The sequence below is a fragment of the Apodemus sylvaticus genome, chromosome 9, assembly GCF_947179515.1.
Source record: "Apodemus sylvaticus chromosome 9, mApoSyl1.1, whole genome shotgun sequence".
In the NCBI taxonomy this organism is placed as follows: domain Eukaryota; kingdom Metazoa; phylum Chordata; class Mammalia; order Rodentia; family Muridae; genus Apodemus; species Apodemus sylvaticus.
Genome location: NC_067480.1, coordinates 42,618,537 through 42,642,275, shown reverse-complemented (window position 1 = coordinate 42,642,275; position 23,739 = coordinate 42,618,537). Strand labels below are relative to the sequence as shown.

The window sequence follows — 23,739 nt, the reverse complement described above, 5'->3', positions numbered from 1 at the left end:
CTTACCCATACGTCTGCACACATAGATAAATGAAAGATGAAACTGTTTTTCAAAAAGCATATGGCATTTTCATCAGTGGCTTCAACTTTATTAAAAACAGGATAGAATAGAAATCCCTCCATTGAGTAAATTCTAAACTTGTCTTTTAGATGGTGCTTTTCTTCTCCCTTACCTCCCAGACATTTTGTTTTGTTAACCTAATGTGATTTTTACATAATTACAGCTTTATAAGAAAATATGGCCTATGTGATTTTTTTCTTCTCTTCTAAAATTGTCTGACCTAAATAAATTGTTAGTTCTATATTCTTATTAATATTAAATTTTGTTTTAGTTCAAGCTTTGTGTTGTTGTTGAATGTATATATATATTGTTTGCCTTGCTTCATATGTCATTTTGATAGATAAATCTGCAATTACTTGGGAATATTATTTTTAATGTAGCTTAGTGGTAGAGTGTTTGCCTAGCATATTCAAGATTTCAATCCCCTGTAACTAACACACACACACACACACACACGAACTCATTCACATGCACACTCCTGCTCATATAAGTGTGCACACACACTCAGAGCTTTTTATTGAAAAGGAATTCTGGTTGTTGCATTCACCTCTTGTGCTCCCCATTTTTATTCTCATATCCCTTCTATAAGATCTGCCCTGTCACTACTTCCTTGCCCCACATTGCCCAGATCAGGAGTCCAGAGTCTCTCTGTACTATAAGTTTTGCACTAAAGATGCAGAGACTTTACCTTGTGATATTCATATCACTTATCTAGTTACTCAGTGTCCAACTGGGTTCTGATCCAGACTGTGAGATTCTTGTTAAATCCAGATTGTTTCAATTTGTCACTTACAAAGTATAATCTCTTTTGTCTCCTTTGACTGGGAAATCTTCGCACTGCTCGTGACTTAGCAACAAGTAGGGTTACATCTCCTATCTGACACAAAGCTCTTTCAGACTCTGTTTCCCCACAGAAGCTGAAGGGCCAGTCACTTCCGAACCAGAGCTTGGGAGCCACAGTTTCATTCCCACTATGTTTCTGTTTTATCTCTTTTCATTGTTATCCTTTTATCAAACTGTTTAAGCCCTTCTACCTTTAAAATCATAATTCTTGCCCAACTCTACCTTTGAGGCATAGGAAAGCCCATTGGCTAACAAGGATGCCATACTGAAAAAGATACTAATGCTGACTGTTCATCTGTCTACTGTGTGGATTGGACACAATTTAGTCTGTTTGTGGCTCAGTTTCTTCATCCACAAATGCAGGGAACCACCAATTACCTGTCATTTTGTTTCTCTTTATAAATATTTAGGACCCTAAATAATACACAGTAATTATTTAATTAGTAGAAGCTATTGTTGCTGTTGTTGTTGTTGCTATTGTTAATTGCACTGTATTATTAATTGTAGGTTTATCTATGACCATGTAAATAAAATTTAATTTTCCTGGACCATCTTTAGTTGTAAATTGTGAAATATGGTGGAAGCCTGACAACCTATGTGGTTGTGATACTTATGTATGATATTATTTATCAGAATACCCTAAGGCAGAAGTTTTTAAACTGTGGGTCCTGGCTCCTTTGGGGGTTGAATTACCTTTTCACTCAGTCACCTAAGACCACCAGAAAACACAGACATTTACTTTATGATTCATAACAGCAGCAAAGTCACAGTTATGAAGCTGCAATGAAAATACTTTTATGTTTGGGGATCAACATAACGTGAGGTGCTGCAGTAAGGCTCCAGCCTTAGGAAGGTTTAGAACCACTGCCCCAAAGTAAATAGTGACCCATGATGCAAGTTTATAGATTTTTTTTTAATTTTTGTGATCACAAGTCTTATTTTTAGAATGTCAGCTCTCTGAATCATTCTGTTTATTGGAAAAGGAGCTTTGAGTCATATCAATTCAGCATTTATTCAGAGTTCTTTTCAAGTCCAAGAAGATTGTACCCATGTCTTCTGTGGATTAACCAAAAGCATTTAATCCTAATCTGCAATACAAGAGCTTTCCTACAGAGAGTTGTGCCTATATATGACTTTTTTTTTAATGGATATTATTCCCTATGAAATAGTGTTACATTAACTGTATACAACCCTATTAGCATTTTAGTTTTTTTCATTTTCTTATGTTATATAAATGAATATTCTGTGTTGTGAGAGAGAGAGACAGTCAGCTAGCCTCTAGCACTACTCACATCACGTTGGCATCAAGAAACCTCTAGCTGTTAGGTGACTGTATAACCATGCAGGATGCATGGTTCTTCTATTGTTGTAAATTCTGATTATTCTAATTTTCTTTTTTTCTTTCTTCTTTTTTTTTGATTTTTTTGTTTTGTTTTTTGTTTTTTGTTTTTCAAGATAGGGTTTCTCTGTGTAGCCCTGGCTGTCCTGGAACTCACTTTGTAGACCAGGCTGGCCTCGAACTCAGAAATCCATTTGCCTCTGCCTCCCAAGTGTTGAAATTAAAGGCATGCACCACCACTGGCCACTATTCTTATTTTCTATAAACAAGAGTTTTATCATAGCTTCTTTAATCTACACATTTAGATTCAATATTGAAAGTGTGCAAAGGATGCATTGCTGATATATGTTTTAAAATTTCTCTCAGTATATCATCATTATAAAATAGAGTGGCCCTCTATTCTATGCTTTTCTCTAACTAATAAATAACTTCATGTTTGTATAGCACTTTGCAATATAGGTTCTTGATTATAAAGGTTGGAAGGCTGAACTATGGCCATCAGACATCAGAAATGGTTATTATTTGTTTTCTACTTTGCATTTAAGCTGCTTGCTAAGTTATACTTGAATTATTTAACTAATTTGAGTCTCTCAAGATTTTTTGGAGTGTATTTATTTGTCATAATTATAGTAGTGAATGCATATGAATGTGGGCTCGTGTGTCACAGTGCAGATGCATGTGTGTCTGTGTCTCTGTGTGTGACTGGGCATGTGGAGATCAGAGGAGTCAGTTTTCTTCTATTATGGCTTGCAAGGATCAAACCCAGGTCATGACACTTGCATTGCAAAGGCCTTATACTTGCTGGTTTATTTCACCAGATCATTTAAGTCTGACAATAAAATTCATTTGTACAGCCATTAGTTCCTTAATATTTCTAGAAGTTAAAAATATCCTTTAAAACACTGTCAACACTGATAACTCTATACTCTCTTCATTCTCTCTTGTTCAATTATTTAATGAAAGGTCAAGTGTTAGCATGTAACAGGAACTATGCCAGGCCCTGGGGATATTAGACACAGCCCAAGCAGAACTGAACTTTTTAAAGAACTCTGTACTTGACCATTCATTTCTGGACACTACATCTTAGTATTGACAATGGGACAGGACCTAACCTAGAATTACATTTTAGAAACATTGTCAAAGCAAATGGGTTCTCAGTCTTTTACAATCTTAGACAATCTCACCTACTTCCAGAACAGATTTTCTTTCAAATCTTGCTTAGTTTAGGCTAAGTACCTAACAATTATCACAGTTCTGTGTCTTATATGTTATACATTTTAGACGGCATGCTTTCCGCACCCCCACCCAGTCACCATCTAATCCTTTACCATGTCTCTGTACCTCAAGATTTCTCAGCACACACTCCAGTTGTGTAATGCTATTCTAGATTGATACCCTGTTTTAAGGAGGGGTGTAAGCTGATGTCCTTCTAATTTGACTGAGGTGAGGCAGTTTCTAGAGTCTTTAGGAATTTCCAAATTCTTGATAACCCTTTTATCACCTATATTGTTTGTTGCTGACTCAAAACCATAAGAACTAAAATTGATATCAGCCTTAAGATTGTTAAGGCAGGACTTAGACTAAAGTAAATTGTTATAGTCACCTTCTCATTTAATGCTTATTTTATGGGATTCCATTATTGTACAAATATCATGATAGACTCTATGTGTACACTCTCTGCTTGGTTTAACTACGTAGTTCTTTTATTAACTAGTATCATACAACTATCAAACCTAAAAATCAGATTCTATCTCTTTATAAGTAATTATGTTTATCCCATTATAATACATCCTAAGTCATAGCCTCTAAGTTCTTAAGGCAATAAAAACTATGGTTAAATTATGATCACCACTCAAAGATTCATAAATATCACTATGCATTCATTTTATTGAATCATGTAGCACATTGCATAGTTTATTAAATGCATATTATAAATTGTTGAATCATTTTAATATTTTAAACCACTGAACATTGATCATTTGACAGCAGCATTTTGGGACATTAAACATAAAACATTTTAATATTTATTTTCACCCAATATAAATGAAGAGACTTTTTAAATTTTAAATGCATTTCCTCAAGGTTTAGTACTCATTGTGGTAGGGCATATTTTTAAATCTATTTTAATTTAGAGTCTCCAGACAAAGTCCAACTCAATAAACATGTCTGTGGTGAAAGGTGCACCCAGATTAAATTCTGATTAAAACTTATCTACTATCTTCTCTAGGTTGAACAAAGATCCCATTTGTGATGTCTAAAGATGATTGAAAATCTCTATATTTACAGAGAATGTTTTCTAATTTCTAACATTACTATTCCCTACTAAAACCTATGGAATGTTCCAATTTTTTTCTGCAATGAAACTCACTGATTCCTCACAATTCTTGCAAAATGTGTTTACATACTTGAGGACAGTCCAAATTCTCTCTGTTCCTTTTAAGTCATAAAATTGATTAAGCATCTCATTTGTTAGAATGGGGACATAGCTTTCATATTACTTTGCCAATGACAACAGTTACAGAATTTTAAAACTAATGGCATCCATTGTAGTACTGGTGTGTTTAGGGATATGGAAAAGATTCCCTTGAACTCTTATTTATAAAACTTGTTCAGCTCTTAGAGAAAGGGTATCTTCCTGGCAGTAAATAAGTAAAGAGCAAATATAACCTTGATAGAAATAACAAAATTGTTTACTAATAAAGTTAATAACTTTTAAGACTTTTAAAAATTAAGAAAGGAAGGAAAGATTTTTACTTGACAGTAACTAGATTTTAAAAGGGAAATTGTAAAACCAGTTGAAAACAGTCACTTTAGGGAGTAACTGTGAACAGTGATGTGGTTCTAATATGCCTGACTCACTGCACTCCCAAGGCACAAATCGCATAACAAATGACTCTCATGAAGAAGTATGGAGAAGGTCCTGATCCTGGAAAGGATTGATCTAGCAAAGGACAGAGAAAAAAAAGGAGGGAGGTCATTGGAGAATGGATGGAGAGAAGAAGGTTTATGGGACATATGGGGAGGGGGGACCCGGGAAAGGGGAAATTATTTGGAATGTAAACAAAGAATATAGAAAATAAAAATATTTTTAAAAAAAAAGAAAAAAAAAAGAAGACTAAAGCAAAAAAAAAAAAAAAGAATGCGCAAAGAAACTGAATGCAAAAACGATGAGACTGGGTGAAGACTGAAAGCAGAGCCCCTCTCGCCTCTCACCTCATCCCACGTTACTGATGTGGATTGGTCCTCAAAAACTGACATTTTTTTCTGAGAGGCCAATGTCTAGACAGGAAGCCTAGACAGCCATGGACCTCCTGATGGAGGAGCGCAGGCTAATTGCGATGCTGGGAAAGCCTCTTCCCTTTCTTCACTGCAATTGATTCATCTCCTCTTCTGTTTTTCCTCTGCTGTATCCAGTATAACAGTTCCTTGTTCCAATATAACAGTTATTAACTGTCATTGTTTTGTGCTTTATAAAATTGTTTGTTTTAAGCACTTGGCATTAACATAATCAAACAGATAGAATATGTTAACAAAGTGCCCAGCCACCGTCTCTGCTGAGAAGTTGGTCTAAAGTGCCACAGTAAGCATCATGTTCCTGCAGCCAGGCCCCCTGAACCCCATTACTCTCCGACCATCCCTCTATCTCCATAACTCTTTTCAGTTCATTTGTGGCATCGAATAGCATCACAAGTTCATTAGAATCAAATTAAGTGAAATGCACATAGGAAGTGGTTTTTCATATTTGTGGCTTTATGTGTCACATATCTCAAAACACATAATTTGCATAATAAAATAAAATGTATAAGGGTTTATATATTTTATATTTCTATATCGTTTTATATAACTAAAATCTAAGTGCTTTCCTGAAATTTATTTTCATAATTTTCCACCTAAGATTTCATATCTTAAGAACACAATTTGATGAAACTTTATAATGATTTCTTTTTAGGTTAGAGAAATATATTTTTTGTTGCATTGATAAAACTGGAACATACATCTCATAGTTATCTTTTTTTACTGCAGGTTATGACATATCTATTTCTTTTATTATATGTTTTGAAGGGTCACATAATAGCATCCTGTGATGCCCGTGGAGTTACAAAGTTGTGGGACTTCCGGAAGCTCGTTCCAATTGTTTCTATTGATGTGGGTCCAAGTCCCGGCAATGAGGTGAACTTCGACCATTCAGGTAGGATTCGTTTTGTTTCACTCTTGGCACCAAATGAACATTAATTAATTAATTAATTAATTAATATCTGAAATGACCTTTTTTCTCTTAAAAGTTTTTGGTGAAACTTTACAATTTTTAATTTTCTGTATGGAATACATCAACTGTGTTATTTCTACTTTATCAAAATCACGAGTCTTACTATGAAAAAACTATATTGATCTCATAAAGAAATAACATAAGAAAATAAATAGGGAAGATATTGACATAGACATATCATAAGCTTGTTGAGAGCATCATGAATATTCTTATAGCCCGTGCCCCATAGCTTACCTAGGGTAAGCTACCTGGGCTCCCTGTAACACAAGTAATTAGAAAATAACAAAAACCATATCAAGATAAAAACTTCAAATATTTTAATGGAATAGATTAACTATTAAAAAGTTAAGAAATTGCTCTGAAATCCTCTAGAATTTATGCACATATTCATCTATTATTATAGTTAAATGCTTTATGTTCTATGAAATTTTTGTAGCATTTATCCTGAAATACATAAGAATTATCAAGCACATAAAATATTTTATCCCTACTGATGATGAATAGAGTAGAATCTGAGATTAAGTAAATTGATTCCAATTGTCCACTTAGAAGATTAAAGTACTACTGCTTCTCCATTTTTAATGGTAGACTCAGCTAAATGAGGAATGAATAGTACATCTTCCCTTTGAGGTGATGTATATTTAAGAGTTTTGAACTTTTGAGAACTCCTCAGAGTCCTTATTTGTGACTGATTAAAATCTTAATATGACTAAACTTCAGTTGGTAAGGGAGAAATAAATATATAAGAAAAAAAGAAAATGCTTTATTTTCTAAAAAACATAGTCCATATTAATTCTCTGGTACAGAATCCTAAATATACAAGAGTAATTTTGGAACCATAAGGTAATTTCTGCGTATTTCTTGGAACTGGTTTTGGGTTTTTACCATTAAGCATCTAAAAATGTAAATGTTAAGTTATCATCTTGAATTGTATGTTACATTTTCATTACATATGAACCTATAAATACCACTGGAAACAATGTGTTTTTAGTTATTCGGTATGGCAGCACATGCATGCAATTCTAAGGAGGTAGAGGTAGGAGGGTCCTGAATATAAAAAGTTTCAAAAAGAGAAAAACTAGTAATATTCATGGCATTATGACATTTATGGTCTGCCAGAATTCAGAGAGAAGACACAATCAAGCCGAATCAAAGATTCTATCAGTTGGAATTTTCATTCCATACTGTGATATGTAAGATATTAATATTTAAATGTAAGGTTCTGACATGCAAATCTGCACTGGCATCAGATCTCCACAGGAGTTTCTACTAAGGTATAACAGACAAGTCACATCTCTAAATCCATTTTGATTGCCTTAAGCAGACAGTTAACTACTCATGTCTTTGAATGTTGAGGTTTGAATGGTAAAATTTGAGGCTGTAACATTCTAGTAACAGAAGGTCCTTTTGAAAAGCATTGCACAATTAAAAATAGCTCTATATTTTATTGTTATTATTAGACATGCTGCTGCTGACTTTTTATTGTCCCTTGCTTTCCAGTTGGAAAGTTCTTTGTACAGCCAGGCGAAGGTGATTTTAAATAAATATTAGCATCTATCTTTTGCTGCACATGCCAATATATTAAAGTCTAGCTACAGCAAATGGCTTTTCTTCCATAGCTACCAAACTCCTGGTCCTACACTAATGTTAAGAAAGTATAGAGATTTGATATTAGAATGATGAGAAACAGAAAGACAGAGGCTGCAAACCAGAGATCCTGTTATCAGGCCGCAGCAACACAATTTCAGTTCGACCTTCCCATCCCTTTTACCATTTCTTCAAAGAACATATGATAATTAATTTTAATTCAATATGCACAAGAAACGACTGTCACAAGGCTTTTCTCATTGAATAATGAGGAACCTGTGTTTCTCTACAGACATCTGCAATGACCCTTTTTAAAAAAAAAAGATTAAAGTATACCAAAAATTGGGTAAATTACTGGGAGTCCAAGATCAAATCAGAACATGAACAGAAAGATTTTTTAAAAAAGTATAGTACTGGGGATTTTGTTCTTCTGAAGAGAGCAAAAAGGAGCACAGATCTGGAGCAAGCAAGTCTTGTAATAAGGATAAGTGGCTTGTATGTCTTTGCTAATTGCCATTTGTTTATATTCAGTAAGGAAATATAGCAAAATTGCATTATGAAAAATATCTGAAATACAATGATAAAATCAAGTCTGAATTAATAATGTCAAAATCTGTATCCATCTGAAGATGACAAGTTGGTATTTATTCACAGGGCAAGGTAATGCAAGCATAGATGGTATGATTCCAAAAGAGCAGGAGATTATTGACCTGGCTAAAAATAAAACACATCGATTGGGAACACACATTGAGTTTTTGCTAAGCCATGTCTCCTGGTCAAAATTTGTGACAGTATTACCCAAGATGTTATTCATCACAATTTCACCTTTTTCAAGGCAAAGCTCTGTCTAACTGCCCTTAGCTGTACTCTGGACCTAAGAGAAAGTCATTATCAATAGACATGCACAGCTACCTTGGTATTATGTAATGCGTGTAATGTTTGGGTAACATCTTGCCTAAGTTGGTTTGAACAATGTGTTGCTGTTATATATACTAAGTGATCATCATATACCTTGATCAATTTCATTGAAGAGTAACTAGAAAAATGTTTGATGCTGTGTCTATAAACTATGAGTTATTTTTGTAGATATAGGATCTAGTGACTGAAAATCTAACACAATGTAAGAAATAGATTGAAGATCATAACACAACTTAAAGTATTGTCTGTACTATTACAAATTTCAATATAGACTATAGAAACCACATAATTAGAAGTTGTAGCCAAATATTTTAATTTTAGGTTTACAAATGTATGTTCTAAGAAATGGCTTTTTATCTGTTCCAAGACTGATACACTTAGTAATACATCATTTGTAACAGGTAGCTTTGATAAAGAAGTTTATATCACAGAAGTATAGGTGCAGAATACATACTAGACTCAGACCCTTAAATTTAATAACATCTTTGGCATTGTTTAGATAAATTATTTAATCTCCCTGAACTATCTTTACTCATGGAAATAAGAGAGTAGATAATTTTCTCAGTGTTTAATGGTGGTTCAAAGGGAAAATGGTGTCCCACAATAAGGAATTCTGAGCTTGGTCTTCTACATTTCTTAAAGCTGGGGCAGATCTCTGAGATTATTCTTTTCACTTTTGGAATAAGAAAAGTCAGTTGGTCTTCTTGTGAGTGGGTAAGACATCTAAGAATGTGTGCCAGTTAATGGATAAAAGAAGGCAAAACCCTTGTTCTTATATTGAAAATTTGTTGAAATCAGTAATTAAGACTGCACTATGTTTTATGAAGTGTACATTATATATTTAAACATTTGAGCAAGTATAAATCACTGTGGATGACAATGCTTTTCCACTGCTGAATCAGCCACACACACATTGGAAAGAAGAACTGCATGTAGCATAGCATTATTTACATAATGTTTCATTTACAAGTGTATTGCCTGTGACAAATACAGATTATCTGTGTTTACAGATATATCCATATATTAGTATAAACTTATAACACTGTATTTGTAAGAGGATAAATGTTCCTTTCTCATTAAGCAAAGAGCCTCCTGGGAATGTAAAACAACGAGTTTTTATAAATATTCACTATCTAAATAATACCTTTCACTTGGTCATATTTAATGTGTCATATGTTTTTTTTCCATTCAAACATTATTGCTTGTTTCAGAAAATGTTAAATGCAGTTGCATGGTGAATGTAATAAAAAGAGAACTCAAAGGATTTATACATTCCCCTCTCCACATCTCTCATTTCACTGTGCTTACATACTTCAGCAATACTTTTTGTTCCTTTGTAAGAGGTAATTCCAGCACATTTATAAAGTAGTCACAGCTCTAGAAAATGCATGGGAAAGAAATTTGAGCTAGATGCAGGCTCTCCTGTAGAAAACCTGTAGATATCAGATCATTCAAATGGGCCAAGTTTCCCAGCTTTTGAAGAAAATCTTAAATGTCCACAACAAGCAGAACCATGCCAAAAACACCCACAAAGGTGGGTGGGTGTGGGGGGTCAAAAAGAAACAAAACAAAACAAAAATCAATTTTTCCTGAATGAGATGAAAATATATTACCCTCACCCTAATTTTTTCAAAGCAAAATATCCCCAAAAATATTTGGCTCAAATTGATCAGTGTTGGTTAATAAAAGCTACAGTGCATCATTTTGTAGGTTGTGGTCAGCTGTTGTGGTACATGCGTTTAATCCCAGCACTTAGAATATAGATGATGTGGATCTCTGAGTTTGAGGCCAGATTGGTCTAGAGAGTAAGGTCTAGGACAGTCAGGCATACACAGAGAAACCCTTTCTGGAGAAAGCAAGCAAGCAAACAAACAAAATAGTTTCTATTTCTCTCCCCCGGTAGAGCACACAGGAAGAAAATGAACCCTAGTTTGGAGGTTCATTTTTGTTTGTTTAAATAGCTGAATGATTTGTGGTAGACTGCCTAAATCTGGTCCTCAGTTCCCCCCTATATGCAATGTCAGAAGCCTATAGGATCTTCCAATCCAGTCATGAGTGGGTACCAAGGACTGGCCATATGTATCTCTGAACAGTGGAAGGGTAGTGAGCTGTAGGATGGGGGAGAATAGGCAAAAGAAAACAAAATCTTTAAATTCCAGCGTTTTTTAAAAGCTGAATGGTGAGAAATTAAAAAAATAGTGCAGCAATGGTTCCTAACACAGGGTGAGTCAGGCACACCACATGACTTACCCCAGCCTACTGCCCAGATTCAACTACTGCATTTTAGCTCAGGGAAGGACAGGCTGACAGTCCACACTTAATAGCATCTGGGAGACTGAAGGAAGGGAACTAGAGAGAAGAGGCCTTGGAGGTCAAAACAGCATCACTTTGCAGGACAGAGGAGGGCAGGGTGAGGGCAGTGGAGAGAGACCCTGAGATCTGCAGAGGCTCCTCCCCTGCTTCCACTTGCTGGCTGAGTAAGGATTTGCAAATGAGAGCTTAAAGTCAAGGGGAAGATGTCAAAAGGCATAGAGGGGAAAATCCCAGGAGCTCATAAGGCTTGTGTAGGGATAATTTATGTTCCTCTAGCCCGAGAGCAAAATCCTGCAACTCAGAAGCCAAGGGGAAGAGCAGGAATTGAAGGGCCATAGCCAACTGGGCGACACTGCTTCTTTACAAGCATAGAGAACGTGCATTCAAAAGTTGTCTCTCTTGGGCTCTCACTGGGAAAAAAGAAAGCACTAAGAAGAGACACACAAGAAAGAATTCTCTCCATCATGAGGCAGACCACATCTCTGGAATGAGACTCACACTACTGTCTTTATAGTCATAAAGGGATTTGTTCCTACTTAAATCTCACTACAAATTAATAGTGTTGTTCTTGTCCTATTTTAGAGATGACGAAACTGAGAAACCAAACTTTTTCAATCTCATTGTCCATTTAAATATAGGGCTAGCACTCAATGATAAGCAGTCTATACCCTGAGAACTAAGTTCTATAATGAGAATAAGTTCTATATTCTTCTACTCTTTCTATAAAAGAATGTGGCTCCACGTCAGTACATGATGTTTTACCTGAAGCTGGGATACTGCATCCTGTTATTTGCGTTAATTACCAACTAGTTGTCCCTAAAATTTAGAAAACTATCAGAAGGCAGTCTCTGCTGTCTTCTGCCAGATTTATTACATGTCTCCTAGGTAACCTGAGTACCTGTTTTTCCCTGAGAGGGGATGGAGGGGGTTGACCTCCAACCCTGTACCAAGTATCACTTCTTATCCATTCACTGATCCATCTATATATCTCAACAAACGTGTACATTGTTCACATGGCCAGTCTGAAGTCTGCTGGCTTTAGAGATTTTTTTATTTTCACTGTCAATTACATTTCGGTCACTTATCTGGCAAAAGCCACATGATACTTGAGAAATTATATAAAGCTATTTCTTGTTATAGCTTCAGCTCTGTGGTTCTTTCTGTCATTTATGATCAAGTACAGTCTAGTTTTGTATGTGCCTTGCACAACTCATAGCATACAATAGTCATTTAGTAAATGTTATCAATGGGAGGCTATATACAGATGGCTGGATAGATGATGGTGGTACTTAGAACCCAGAGCCTCCCTCATACCTGTGAGGCCAGCATACTAACATGGAACCTCCCCATCGGCCCTCTCTTACATAAGCCCTGGGTCAGGTAGAAACAAACATTAAAAACTTAAATAAGAAAGGAAGGAAATAACCAAACTTCTTTCATGCCTCAAGCTTGGGAAGTTGGAACCAATTCTATAAAATGCATTTTTTTAGGACACAGAGCCATCAGAATCGAAGATAAAATATAAGAAATAGATAAACAGAGGACCCAGGTCAATTATTTTATGGCTTTATTGTTTAATTTTGTTTGTATTGGTTCTTCTGAACATAAAATATCCAATTTGTTCTTAAGTAAATACAGACCACTCTGATTCTAGTCCAAGGAATGAGAAGAACTTTAGAATATCAGATTATAGCCCTTTGGGTATAAAGGCAAAATGGTCACCTGCAGGGGTATATGTAACCCTTTGGGTATACAGGCAGAGCAGACACCTGCAAGGTTGTGTGCAGTCTTTTAAGATATAAAGTATAGCTGTGAAGGGAGGTGTATGTCATGTATAGAACAGGGCTTTCTTGTTCCATCATCACAGACCTCTTGGTTGTGTTTTATTTCTCCCACTTAGAAGATTTTTAAGAGCTTTAATTTCTTATTTGTAATAATAAATTTACATTCTCTCATACTTCTGTGAAAACTGTTTTATGTCATTACTGTAAATTGGGAATTACATTTAAAAAATTAGAGATTCATAGGGGCAGGCTTCATGCTTTCTCTGCAATAATAGCCAATTTTTTCTCTTTGATTCTTGTTTTATTATGCTCCATGATAAAATGCAACTTAATTTGCTAAGAGTAAACACAAGAAGTAACATGATGATACTAATAGGAGTTTTTTGAAATTTTCAATTAAAGACATATTAACCACAAATCCATTAATTCAGGGATAATGAATATCAGTATAGAAAGCAGTATAACCATGAGCCTGGATTATGGTCTAGCTAGCATCTTTGCTGATTGTTAGGTGACTATGATACTCATTTCTTAGTTAGGTATAGACTGTGATTCCAATAGTATATCATCCATACTGAAACTAAAGCTCATTTAAAATTCACAATTTACAATTTATGGTGGATTTTATACCTGGCAATTGCCTGAATTCTACAAATTACAATAGAATTTACACATGGAACTGAATCTTGTTTACCTAAGTTATGATTGAAAGGGTATGCAGCTTATCTGGTGATAACACCCCTGCACAAACATATGGAGGCACCTTTTGGAATGGTATACATATGTAAAAGTAATTTTAAAAGTGGCTACTATTTCCCTATCCCCAGCTAGCTCTTAAATGAGTGAGACAGAAATGACTAGGTTTGCTTAATTAGCTTTACAGCATAGAAGCTGGGCAGTCATGGATCTATTCTAATCCTCTAAGATAATCTCGCTGCCTCCCAGCCAGTTAACCATGTAAATATAAGCAGTTTTTTTCTTAGTGGCTTAGAAAAGATACAAAATTTGATTTAAAAAAAATGAGCCTTGCTCACTGTAGATCAGATATCGTGTTGAGACTTTAGAGCAGACCACAGTTTGCTGTGCAGGATCAACGTCATTCACAACCCTTGTTGGAGACACTTCTTTTTGCAATGGGTAGGGGTTAATGGAGCGATTCACAAGTGATCAAAGTGTTAACAATAAGTGACTATTGAGTGCTAGGTCAATGAGACTATCTATAACACCTCCTTGAAGGGTCAGGGAACATCTTGGAGGAAGAGAGGCAGATGATTGAGAGCGGAGATGGGTGCTTTGAAACTGTCTTCTGGTTGTAACACGGTACTACACTGACTAATTCACTACCTCTGTGGTAACTGACAAAAGATTAAAGCGGTGTAGGGAGGGATTCACGAAGCCACACCCCTTCTTGAGGGACTATGGGGAATTATTTGTTGCTGGGGGAGGGAGTATTATATTACTTACATCAGTGATGTAGCCACTGATAAATTCCCTTAGCTACATCAAATAGGTATCTTCTCCACTCATGAAGCAATTTTCTAAATTCAGTTTGTCACAAACACAAAATGAAGAAGGGATGCTGACAAGGAGATGAGTTTCAACAAGAGATGGAACAGAATGGGAGGGAAATGGGGACTAAAAATGACCCAAATTTGTACTCCAGATCTCAATGGCAGCCATGTTCCACAGAAAACTAGCCTATTAAGCTCACATATCTTGCTGGGAATTGTGGCAAAAGATTCATACATTCTAACATGTTAATAATTTGAGTTAATGACTATGTCTAAGCATTCCTATAGACTGTATTAAGAATGTGAACCATTCTGTTTAAATCAGAGAAGTAACTAGTCGATATTACCAATTGCAGCATTGTGCAGCCACAGTCTGCTATTGCAGCTTCCCTTGTATGGGTTACACAAAGTCACACTTGGATTAGTTTTCTCAGTCTTATGTAGTATTTTAAAACAAGTGAAGTTGTGGCTATATCTTAGTTCTTCTATGAAAAACTACAATGGAGCGTATTTATAACAGGATAAGAAAGAGCACTTGAGTTGCTTTGCTGAATAAATAAAATATCGATTCATAAGTTTCCTCTAAAGCTTGTGGATGTAATTACATACAAACAATTGGAATAGAGAATATGCTATAAACTTGATAGATCCTATGTTAGAATCATTAGATTTAATGAAGGTTTTTCTGTGGTGGTATATAGAAATAATTTCAAATGCACACTTATAAAGAAATGAACAATATGCTGATATCAATTTACTTTTCTATGACACTTAAGCAAAAATTTTATAAAAGCTACGTATCTATAAATCAGGTATGAGAAGTGATTTGTATCTGCATTGTTAGCATATAGAAATAATAATGAGCTATGCTGGAATGCTTGCTGATATAATGAAGACCACATGTGTATGCCAGCAAAGGTATCTTTGAAATGTGGCAAATAAATAGAAATGCGATTGTATAATATAATATATCCTATCAACACTTGGAATTTTTCTAAGGAATAAAGTTTGTTCCTAAAAGTAATGAATTGTTTTAATCTAAGAATATACACTAGTTATTAGATTAAATGGTAATAGTTAAAATTCAATGCACACATACTATGTGGTCCAGAGCCAGTACCTGAAGAATTTGCCTTCTTTTTAATAGTCTGTTATACAAAATTGAATAGATAATCATCTTTAATCTGCCAAGATGATACTTTTTAATAGGATAATCCTTTATGGGAAGTTGCAGTTCAACAGATGTGCAAATCAAACCAGAACACACAATACCCTCACTCTTCATGGAGATGGGACAGTTGGCACTTGTGATAACCTACAGTTCTATTTATCTGAAATTGAATTTCAAACAATATTCAAATATGATTTATTCAATCTGATTGAGCTCAAAAGTGTCTCTGCTCACTTGTAATTTAAGAGTGTAAGTAAAAATGGCTTAAAATCATCGTGCATCAGCCTCTCTATTTCATGTCAATAGGAAAAAAAAGGCAAAAGAAGAAAATGGTGTATTTTTAAAATTAACAATAAATATATTTAATATAAATTTGATAAACATTCTTCATTTTTACACTCATATTTTTATTACTATAATGGTGGAATATACATCAATTTAATCAAGAATTATTTATCATTACCTTGTTGCATGAGTGTCACAGGACTAAATTCTGGGATGTAGTGATGAAGAAATCATTGAAATTCTATGTTTACAAGAAATTACATGCACATCTGTGGTTTCATGGAGTAGCAGGGCGTGTTATAAATTTTACCCTAAACTCTCCCATTTGTGCTACGCTGAATGTGACACTACAGTCCTGTCTGTAAAGAGTGGCATCTTGTATCATCAGCGTATGGAGGAGAAGAATATAAATACCCAGAAGGCTGGCTAGAAGTGCCCATCTCTCGTTGAGTGATGATTTTCATAGATATCCTTCACTGTGCTCATCACCCTCTCTCATCATCCTTTGCCAGGATTTGCATGATGCTCCCTTTGTTCCATAGCCACACGACCTCAGGGACCACTGATTTTACTTCATCCAAATTTAACTGTAGCCATGGATACTCTGTTTCTCCCATTTCTACTCTTTTTCTCCTCATACGTTCTTTTTAGTTAAAATTTTTTAGCACACACACACACACACACACTATCATCAAACTTTATTTTTTTACTTCATTATTTCTGTGGACCATCTTCACTCTTTTATTCTTCATAGTTTTAAATACATATAGCTTCTGACATCTCTGTAAAATTCATTAAAATTCCTGCTTTAATTATATACTATATTCTTACACTTTCCATATTAATATATTTCTATCAGTTATCCCTCTCTCCCATTTGCTTACCTAGTGCATTACTGACATGCTATTTCCTAGGTTTCCTCTAAACCTACTACTTCAAAGTGATCTATGTTAAACACTCTCATCCCATTCTTTCTCACTGGACAGTTACAGTTCTCTCTGTAGTACTCTTCCTCCTTCAGTGTCTGGTGTGATGGAACTGTGGATAAATGTTGTTGATTTGCCAAACAGATAGTTCATGGATTCACTTTTCTTCAGTCTTATGTCAAAAAATGATAACCAAGCATGACTATGAAAACTTAGATATATGGCTTCTCCTAATAGTTACAGATGATTAACTTTCACAATCAGCTTGACATGCACCTTTTATCCTGTCAAGACTTTTTGAAGATATTCACATCATCATAAATCATACGAAGGACAATTTCTATTCTACTTAAAATTATTTTGTTAGTGCATTTTGCATATATGTATGAAATTCTGACCCAGTGGGAAATAGTGATTATGAAACTCATCTCAAGAAGCACAATCTTCTAGTAAACCATTATATCCATCTCATCATAACATGATATAACTGTCTAAACTTAGGCTTTAACTCTCACTCATTCTACTAGCATGTCTTCTAACCCTTGGTCTTGTGGACTTTGCTATTACTCAAAATATCCATTAACTTTATTGACAAATCTGATACCTAGAGTTTTGTTTTTTTTTTTATTTTTTTATTCGATATAATTTATTTACATTTCAAATGATTTCCCCTTTTCTAGCCCCCCACTCCCCGAAAGTCCTGTAATCCCCCTTCTCTTCCCCTGTCCTCCCACCCACCCCTTCCCACTTCCCCGTTCTGGTTTTGCCGAATACTGCTTCACTGAGTCTTTCCAGAACAAGGGGCCACTCCTCCTTTCTTCTTGTACCTCATTTGATGTGTGGATTGTTTTGGGTATTCCAGTTTTCTAGGTTAATATCCACTTATTAGCGAGTGCATACCATGATTCACCTTTTGAGTCTGGGTTACCTCACTTAGTATGATGTTCTCTAGCTCCATCCATTTGCCTAAGAATTTCATGAATTCATTGTTTCTAATGGCTGAATAGTACTCCATTGTGTAGATATACCATATTTTTTGCATCCACTCTTCTGTTGAGGGATACCTGGGTTCTTTCCAGCATCTGGCAATTATAAATAGGGCTGCTATGAAGATAATTAAACTAGGTTATATATTTTTATAATTATTTCCCCTACTCTCTGCTTCTTAGGCCCAAATATGATTTTTTTCTCTGCCTACCTCAGTGTATATCCAAGTAAATATTGCTTCTTATAAGCCTGGCTTGACTTTGGGGCTTTGGATTTTCATGTTACAAGTATCATGTTGATAGTAGTACTTAATAACTCAATCATATGTCAGCCAACCAGACATATATTCTGTGTCTAATGAAGATGGCAGAACATATGTTAACAAAGCTGTATTTGCTATGATTCAGTGTCAGTTCTCTCTGATACAATGTCATTATTAGAGAGTTTCATTGAGGTATTTAATTATAAAATAGTGAAAGAATCATTTATATTAATTATAAAATAATGCACAAAAATGATTCAGATGGCATTTTTCATATTATTATTTTCTCATATCAAATATGAGAAATAATCATTAAATATACTTTTAAAATAGATGTCTAAACTTAATTCTGGTCCAAATATAGTGTCTTAAGTTTATGTGATGGGATGCCATAAATCTTTAAAATACAATTGTGTTCTAATGGAATCTGAAGACAGATGTTCATGATGCACACAGTAGATCTCTGTTGTTTCAATTTTTCAGTTTCAGTTACTCATAGTCAATCTCAGTCCATAAATATGAATGGGAAATTCTAGAAATAAAGACAATATGTGTTTTAAATTGTGTACTCTCCTGAGTAACATGATGAAAATTCATGTTGTTCTGCCAATGTTGTCTGGGAGATGAACCATTACTTTTATACTCTCTTGAAAATGTCAAATTAAGAGAGGAAAAAAAAACCAAAATAAGTGTACTTAATTTAATTTGCATATGCTGTTCTATGTGTTTGTATTGTTTAAATATTTTGTTGTTTGTAATTTATGAACTAATTTTTATTAAATGTATCCATTTATAAGAAAATAGAAGTTTCCTCTTAAGTGAAGTTTCAGACATCAACTATAGGTCTTTTAGAATGTACACCTTGAGGTTAGAGGAAGCAATATAATGAAAATGAATGTACCAGCAAAAAATAGTCACTAAGCTCAGCCAGGGGCTGGATAGAGAGTTGAGTGGACAGGTTGATGGGTAGAGGATGAGTGCTCCTCCCCCTCCTCTATCAGATATCTTTCTGCTCATCATTCTGTATTTGTCATCTTCCTTTGACTCGCACTGAAGCCAGAGTGCCCACTGACTTACTGCATCTCCGATGCAGATTCAAGAGTCATATCAGAGGGTGAGAGGAGAGAGAAAGTGGAACGTTGTATGATCCTCTCCCACCTTGCTTAGGTGCATTTACCACCCAGTTATTTGCAGCCCACAGCTGTAGGTCCTGTGTTCTTCCCTGCTGTGGGACTCCATTTCCCAGCCAGTCTCTGATTAGGTCATTTCCATTTCCATTCCCTTTAAACTTTGTGCAGTAGCTACTTCACCATTGCTTTTAATTCATGCAAGTATTTTCTCAATTATTCCTCTATATTTGCTTCATTGGCAAAATAATCCCTTCATTAATGGTTCTCTTTGAATCTTCCATCCAAATGAAACTCTTTTGTTTCCTGCCATGGCTATGAATGACAAATGTGCATATAGAATTTGGCATGGCATCTAAAGAAATAAATGTAGGTGTTCTCTGAGAGGTGCTCCTCTTGTGTCTGAAGAGTCTAGACTAAGTATACAATTAATCTTCAATATTAGTAACATGCACCTATAGCCATGAATTAGTTAAATAGCTTTGGCTCCCTGCCGGCTGGCCTGTCACGCATGTATTGCAACTGCTCAAGAGCTGTCTGGATTCACAAATCAAACACAGACATACAGACACACGCGCCACACACATGCACATGCAATGCACATGCACACCAGCTAATTTTGATATGCCTTGACTAGCTCAATGGCTGGGCATTTCTAATCCTCCCCTTAGCTAGCATATATATTCTCCTCTCCAAATTTCCTGAATCAACATTTCATCTCTGATTGGGTCTGATTGAGACCCAATCGGGGGAGTGGCCTCTAGGGCCACTCTTATTTGGCTGTTTGCTTTCTTTACTGTAGTTCTTTCATCTAATCGCTCTGTTTCTCCTCATAGTGACCTTCCTCTTCTTCTCCTCTCTCTTGGCCTCTCACCCATGCAATCTAAAAGTCCAGCCCTGTTTCCCTGCCCAGCCAATGGCTGTATGGCAATTCTTTATTATCAATCAAAGCCTGATGGGTCAGGGACCCTCAGGTCTGGAAGTGCGGCTTTGAGGGAGCCAAAATAAAACAAAGCATTAGAGCCAATTTCCAACATGTGCCTGTATGTGAAACAGAAGCCAACATGAAAGGTAGTGGTACTGACAGAAACTATAAGGAACCGGTGTGTTTTAAATTGCTATTTGAATATGGAAGATGAAGCAATGCTTTCTCAGATATTTGCTACTAATTCTTACCCATATCTTCCTAAATATGCTAGAAAAAAATGGAGAATGAAAATGATTTACTGTAAACCAATGGAAGCTGCTGTGTGTGACTACTAGAGACTGATGCCAGGTTCCCGGACAGTCCTTCACGTGTTGGGGAAGACTTGCTACTCTACCCTCTCATGGATGCAGTGTCTAAGTACATTATCCCTAATGCTGACCCCATATCTCCATCCCTCCATTCCTGCTTCTATGAAAGCTGCACCAGGTGTGTTGGTTTGAATGAGACATGGCTTCCTCCCCACAATCCCAGGCATTTGAATATTGGAATAGCTGTATGGAGAGATTTGGGAAATACAGCCTTGATGGCAGAAGTATGTCATTGGAGGGGGCGTGAGCTTTGAGAATGTAAATATTCTCCTACATGCAATTGGTTCTGACTTGTGCTCATGGTCCAAGATGTGAGATCTCAGCTTCCTCCTGCCATGCCTCCATGCTCCCATCATGGTCTGTAACCCTCTAAAACTGTAAAGCTAAAATGAACTCTTCCTTCTGTAACTGGCCATAGCCATGATACTTTATTACAGAAACAAAAAATTAACTAACAATACACTTTGCTGATTAAGGATTAAGAAGGCACCAAACAGTTCTGCTGAATAGCCTCTACTGGTGGCCCTCTCATTGTGAAAATCTCTCCTGGTGACACAAGTTCTATCAATGGCTGCCTGCAGAGGATCTCCAACAGTAGAGGCTCAATTCCTGCAGCTCTTCCACTACAGGATGGGTTTTTTCATTGTGAGGAAACAGCAGGACATCTGTGAATCAGTAAAGTGAGGCTCTGGTTTGACTGAGTCAATCCTATCCCTGCTGACTTCACTCTTCATAGGAATCCTCTGTTGACTCAAGACTATGTAAACAGGAGGGGGAGAGGAAAGGCTCTTACACTAAAGCTTACAAATCTCATTAATATTCCAATCCCTTTGATGTGGCTAGAGGAGGTATTATGTCTTATAAGATGTACATTTTTCATTATCCTACATAATTACTGAAGATGTTTCTGGAAAAAACATGAGAAAAAGAACTTGTTTGATATCACATAAATCAGAGTTAATAATTTATACTTCATATTCTAAACAAATTTGTTAAATTCTAGACAAATTACCATGCAATATAGATATGCTATGAATATATATTTTATTCTCTCATATATATATTATATGTTCATATTTTTATTTCAAGACAGGCTTTTGAAACAGAAAATATTTGAGACAGTGCTGCCTATCCTAGAACTGTGTTTATAGAACACAGTGGCCTCAAATTCACAGAGATCCACCTGCCCCTGCCTCTTACATACTGGGCTTAAAGGTGTGTACTGGATCTTGTCTTTTTCTTAAGATTTAGTTATTTATGTGCTTGATACATATTAGTATTTTGACTATATGTACATTTGCACACCTGAAGAGGCCATCCCATCCAATGTAACTACAGGTATAGATGATTGTAAGGCATCATGTGGGTGCTGGGAATTGAACTCAAGACCTCTAAAGCCAGTACTCTTAATCATTGAGCTGTCCTTCTAGCCTCTACATAATGTTATTTGATAATATATTTTCAGTATATTTTTTCACTTTAATCAATCAAAGGCAGTAGAACAGGCAAGAACAACAGTATTTGGAGTGACACTCTTTGCTTTGTTTTTTGTTTGTTTGCTTGTTTGTTTTGTTTTCAATCCAAATTCTATATCCAATACGTTCCCTAACTTTGGAAAAAGTCTTTCTCTGCCTGAATTTCTCCTTCTGTAAATTGAGAATAAGGAAGTGTACCTGCTATGTTTTTGTTGTTGTCCTTGTTTTTGTTTTGTTTTGGTTTGGTTTTTGTGGACATTCCTGTTATGATCATAAAAAGAGAAAGAGGCTAGAGAATATGTTCTGTGTTGATGTGGGGGAAGGGGCTGGCCTCAGCGGGTCCATACTGAGGTATCCCTTCCCCCAGAGGGATCAGACACACACTGGTATAGCATAGAATAGAGTTTATTCAGGGCATGGGATGGGAGTTAAGGGGGTAGTAGAAGCAGAGAAAGGCAGAGAGAGGGAGAGAGTAGAGAAGCAAATGCCGGCCATGACCATGTAGTGGGGGGGAGAGGGGAGGCGAGCCCAAGAAGGGGCAACAGAGAAGCTAAGAGTGAGAGAATAAGAAATGCAAGAGCAAAAAGAGAGAGAGGAGAGGCTGAGCAGTCCCTGCCTGACTATTGCCAGGCAACTGTGGGCTGGAGCTTAGACAGAATCCTAACAATTCCTGAGATAAACCATGTAAATTCAAAAATAAGGCATGACAGTGTTTGGTGTTTATGTACTAATTAAGAAAGCAGAAATGTACCATCTTTCTCCAATCTCTTTCCTTCCTTTTAGTCTGCTGTACACACATACAAATGGAGACTGAAATATAAAGCTCTTTTACCTACCTGAGTGAAAAATAATGTATTAGTTATTTTTTCTTACTCCTTCAAGAAACCACAATTGACCTCAGGACAGAAGGACTTAGTCTGGCTCACAGTTTGAGTCCATGATGGCAGGGAAGACATGGTAGTAGGCAGTGGAAATGGCTTGTCAGAGCATGCTGGGTAGGGAAAGCAGAGAAAGATGGCCTTCGGCAAGTTCTCATATTTTACTCAATCTAGGACTTTAGCCCATGGAGTTGTGGGAGGGATTTTACATCTTAGCAAACCCAATCTAGAGACTTCCTCACTTTTTCTCTTGGCATTTCCAGATCAAGGACCCTAGATCCTGCCAAGTAGGTAATCAGTATAGCCATCACAGGGTATGGATTGTACAGATAAGGCCGCAAGAGAGACCTCTAATGAAAGACAACCTTCATGAAGTGAGAAAGTAAATCATGTCTTGGCAAAGAATTCTCTGGGGAAGGGTTCTATAGGGACAAATACATTGGGAATAGGTAGAGGAAGTCAAGTGATTACAGTAGGACTGATAAGGGACTTCTGTTATACTGGGTAAATTATCTGATGGCAAAAAGAGGCAAACCTCACAGGTGAATGCTGGATCTCATCACTGTCTACCCACCAGAAGATGAGATACTACCCAATGGGGAAAGACAGTCCCGAGACATTGTGACAAGGCAGACTGAACAAGTGTCACCTCTGTCACAGCTGCTTCCTCAGCAGGATTTCCTCTAGGAGTTGCTACAATTACCCATTAA

The 23,739-nt window shown here is 36.0% G+C and overlaps 1 protein-coding gene across 1 annotated transcript in view; it reads left to right on the top strand.

The window, feature by feature from the left end:
- Spag16 (sperm associated antigen 16) overlaps window positions 1-23,739 on the top strand; it is a 979,959-nt gene that overhangs the window by 725,273 nt on the left and 230,947 nt on the right. The window contains exon 16 of the mRNA XM_052193590.1: window positions 6,305-6,431. Coding sequence (XP_052049550.1) covers window positions 6,305-6,431 — 127 coding nt within the window. The remainder of the gene's footprint in view (window positions 1-6,304; window positions 6,432-23,739) is intronic.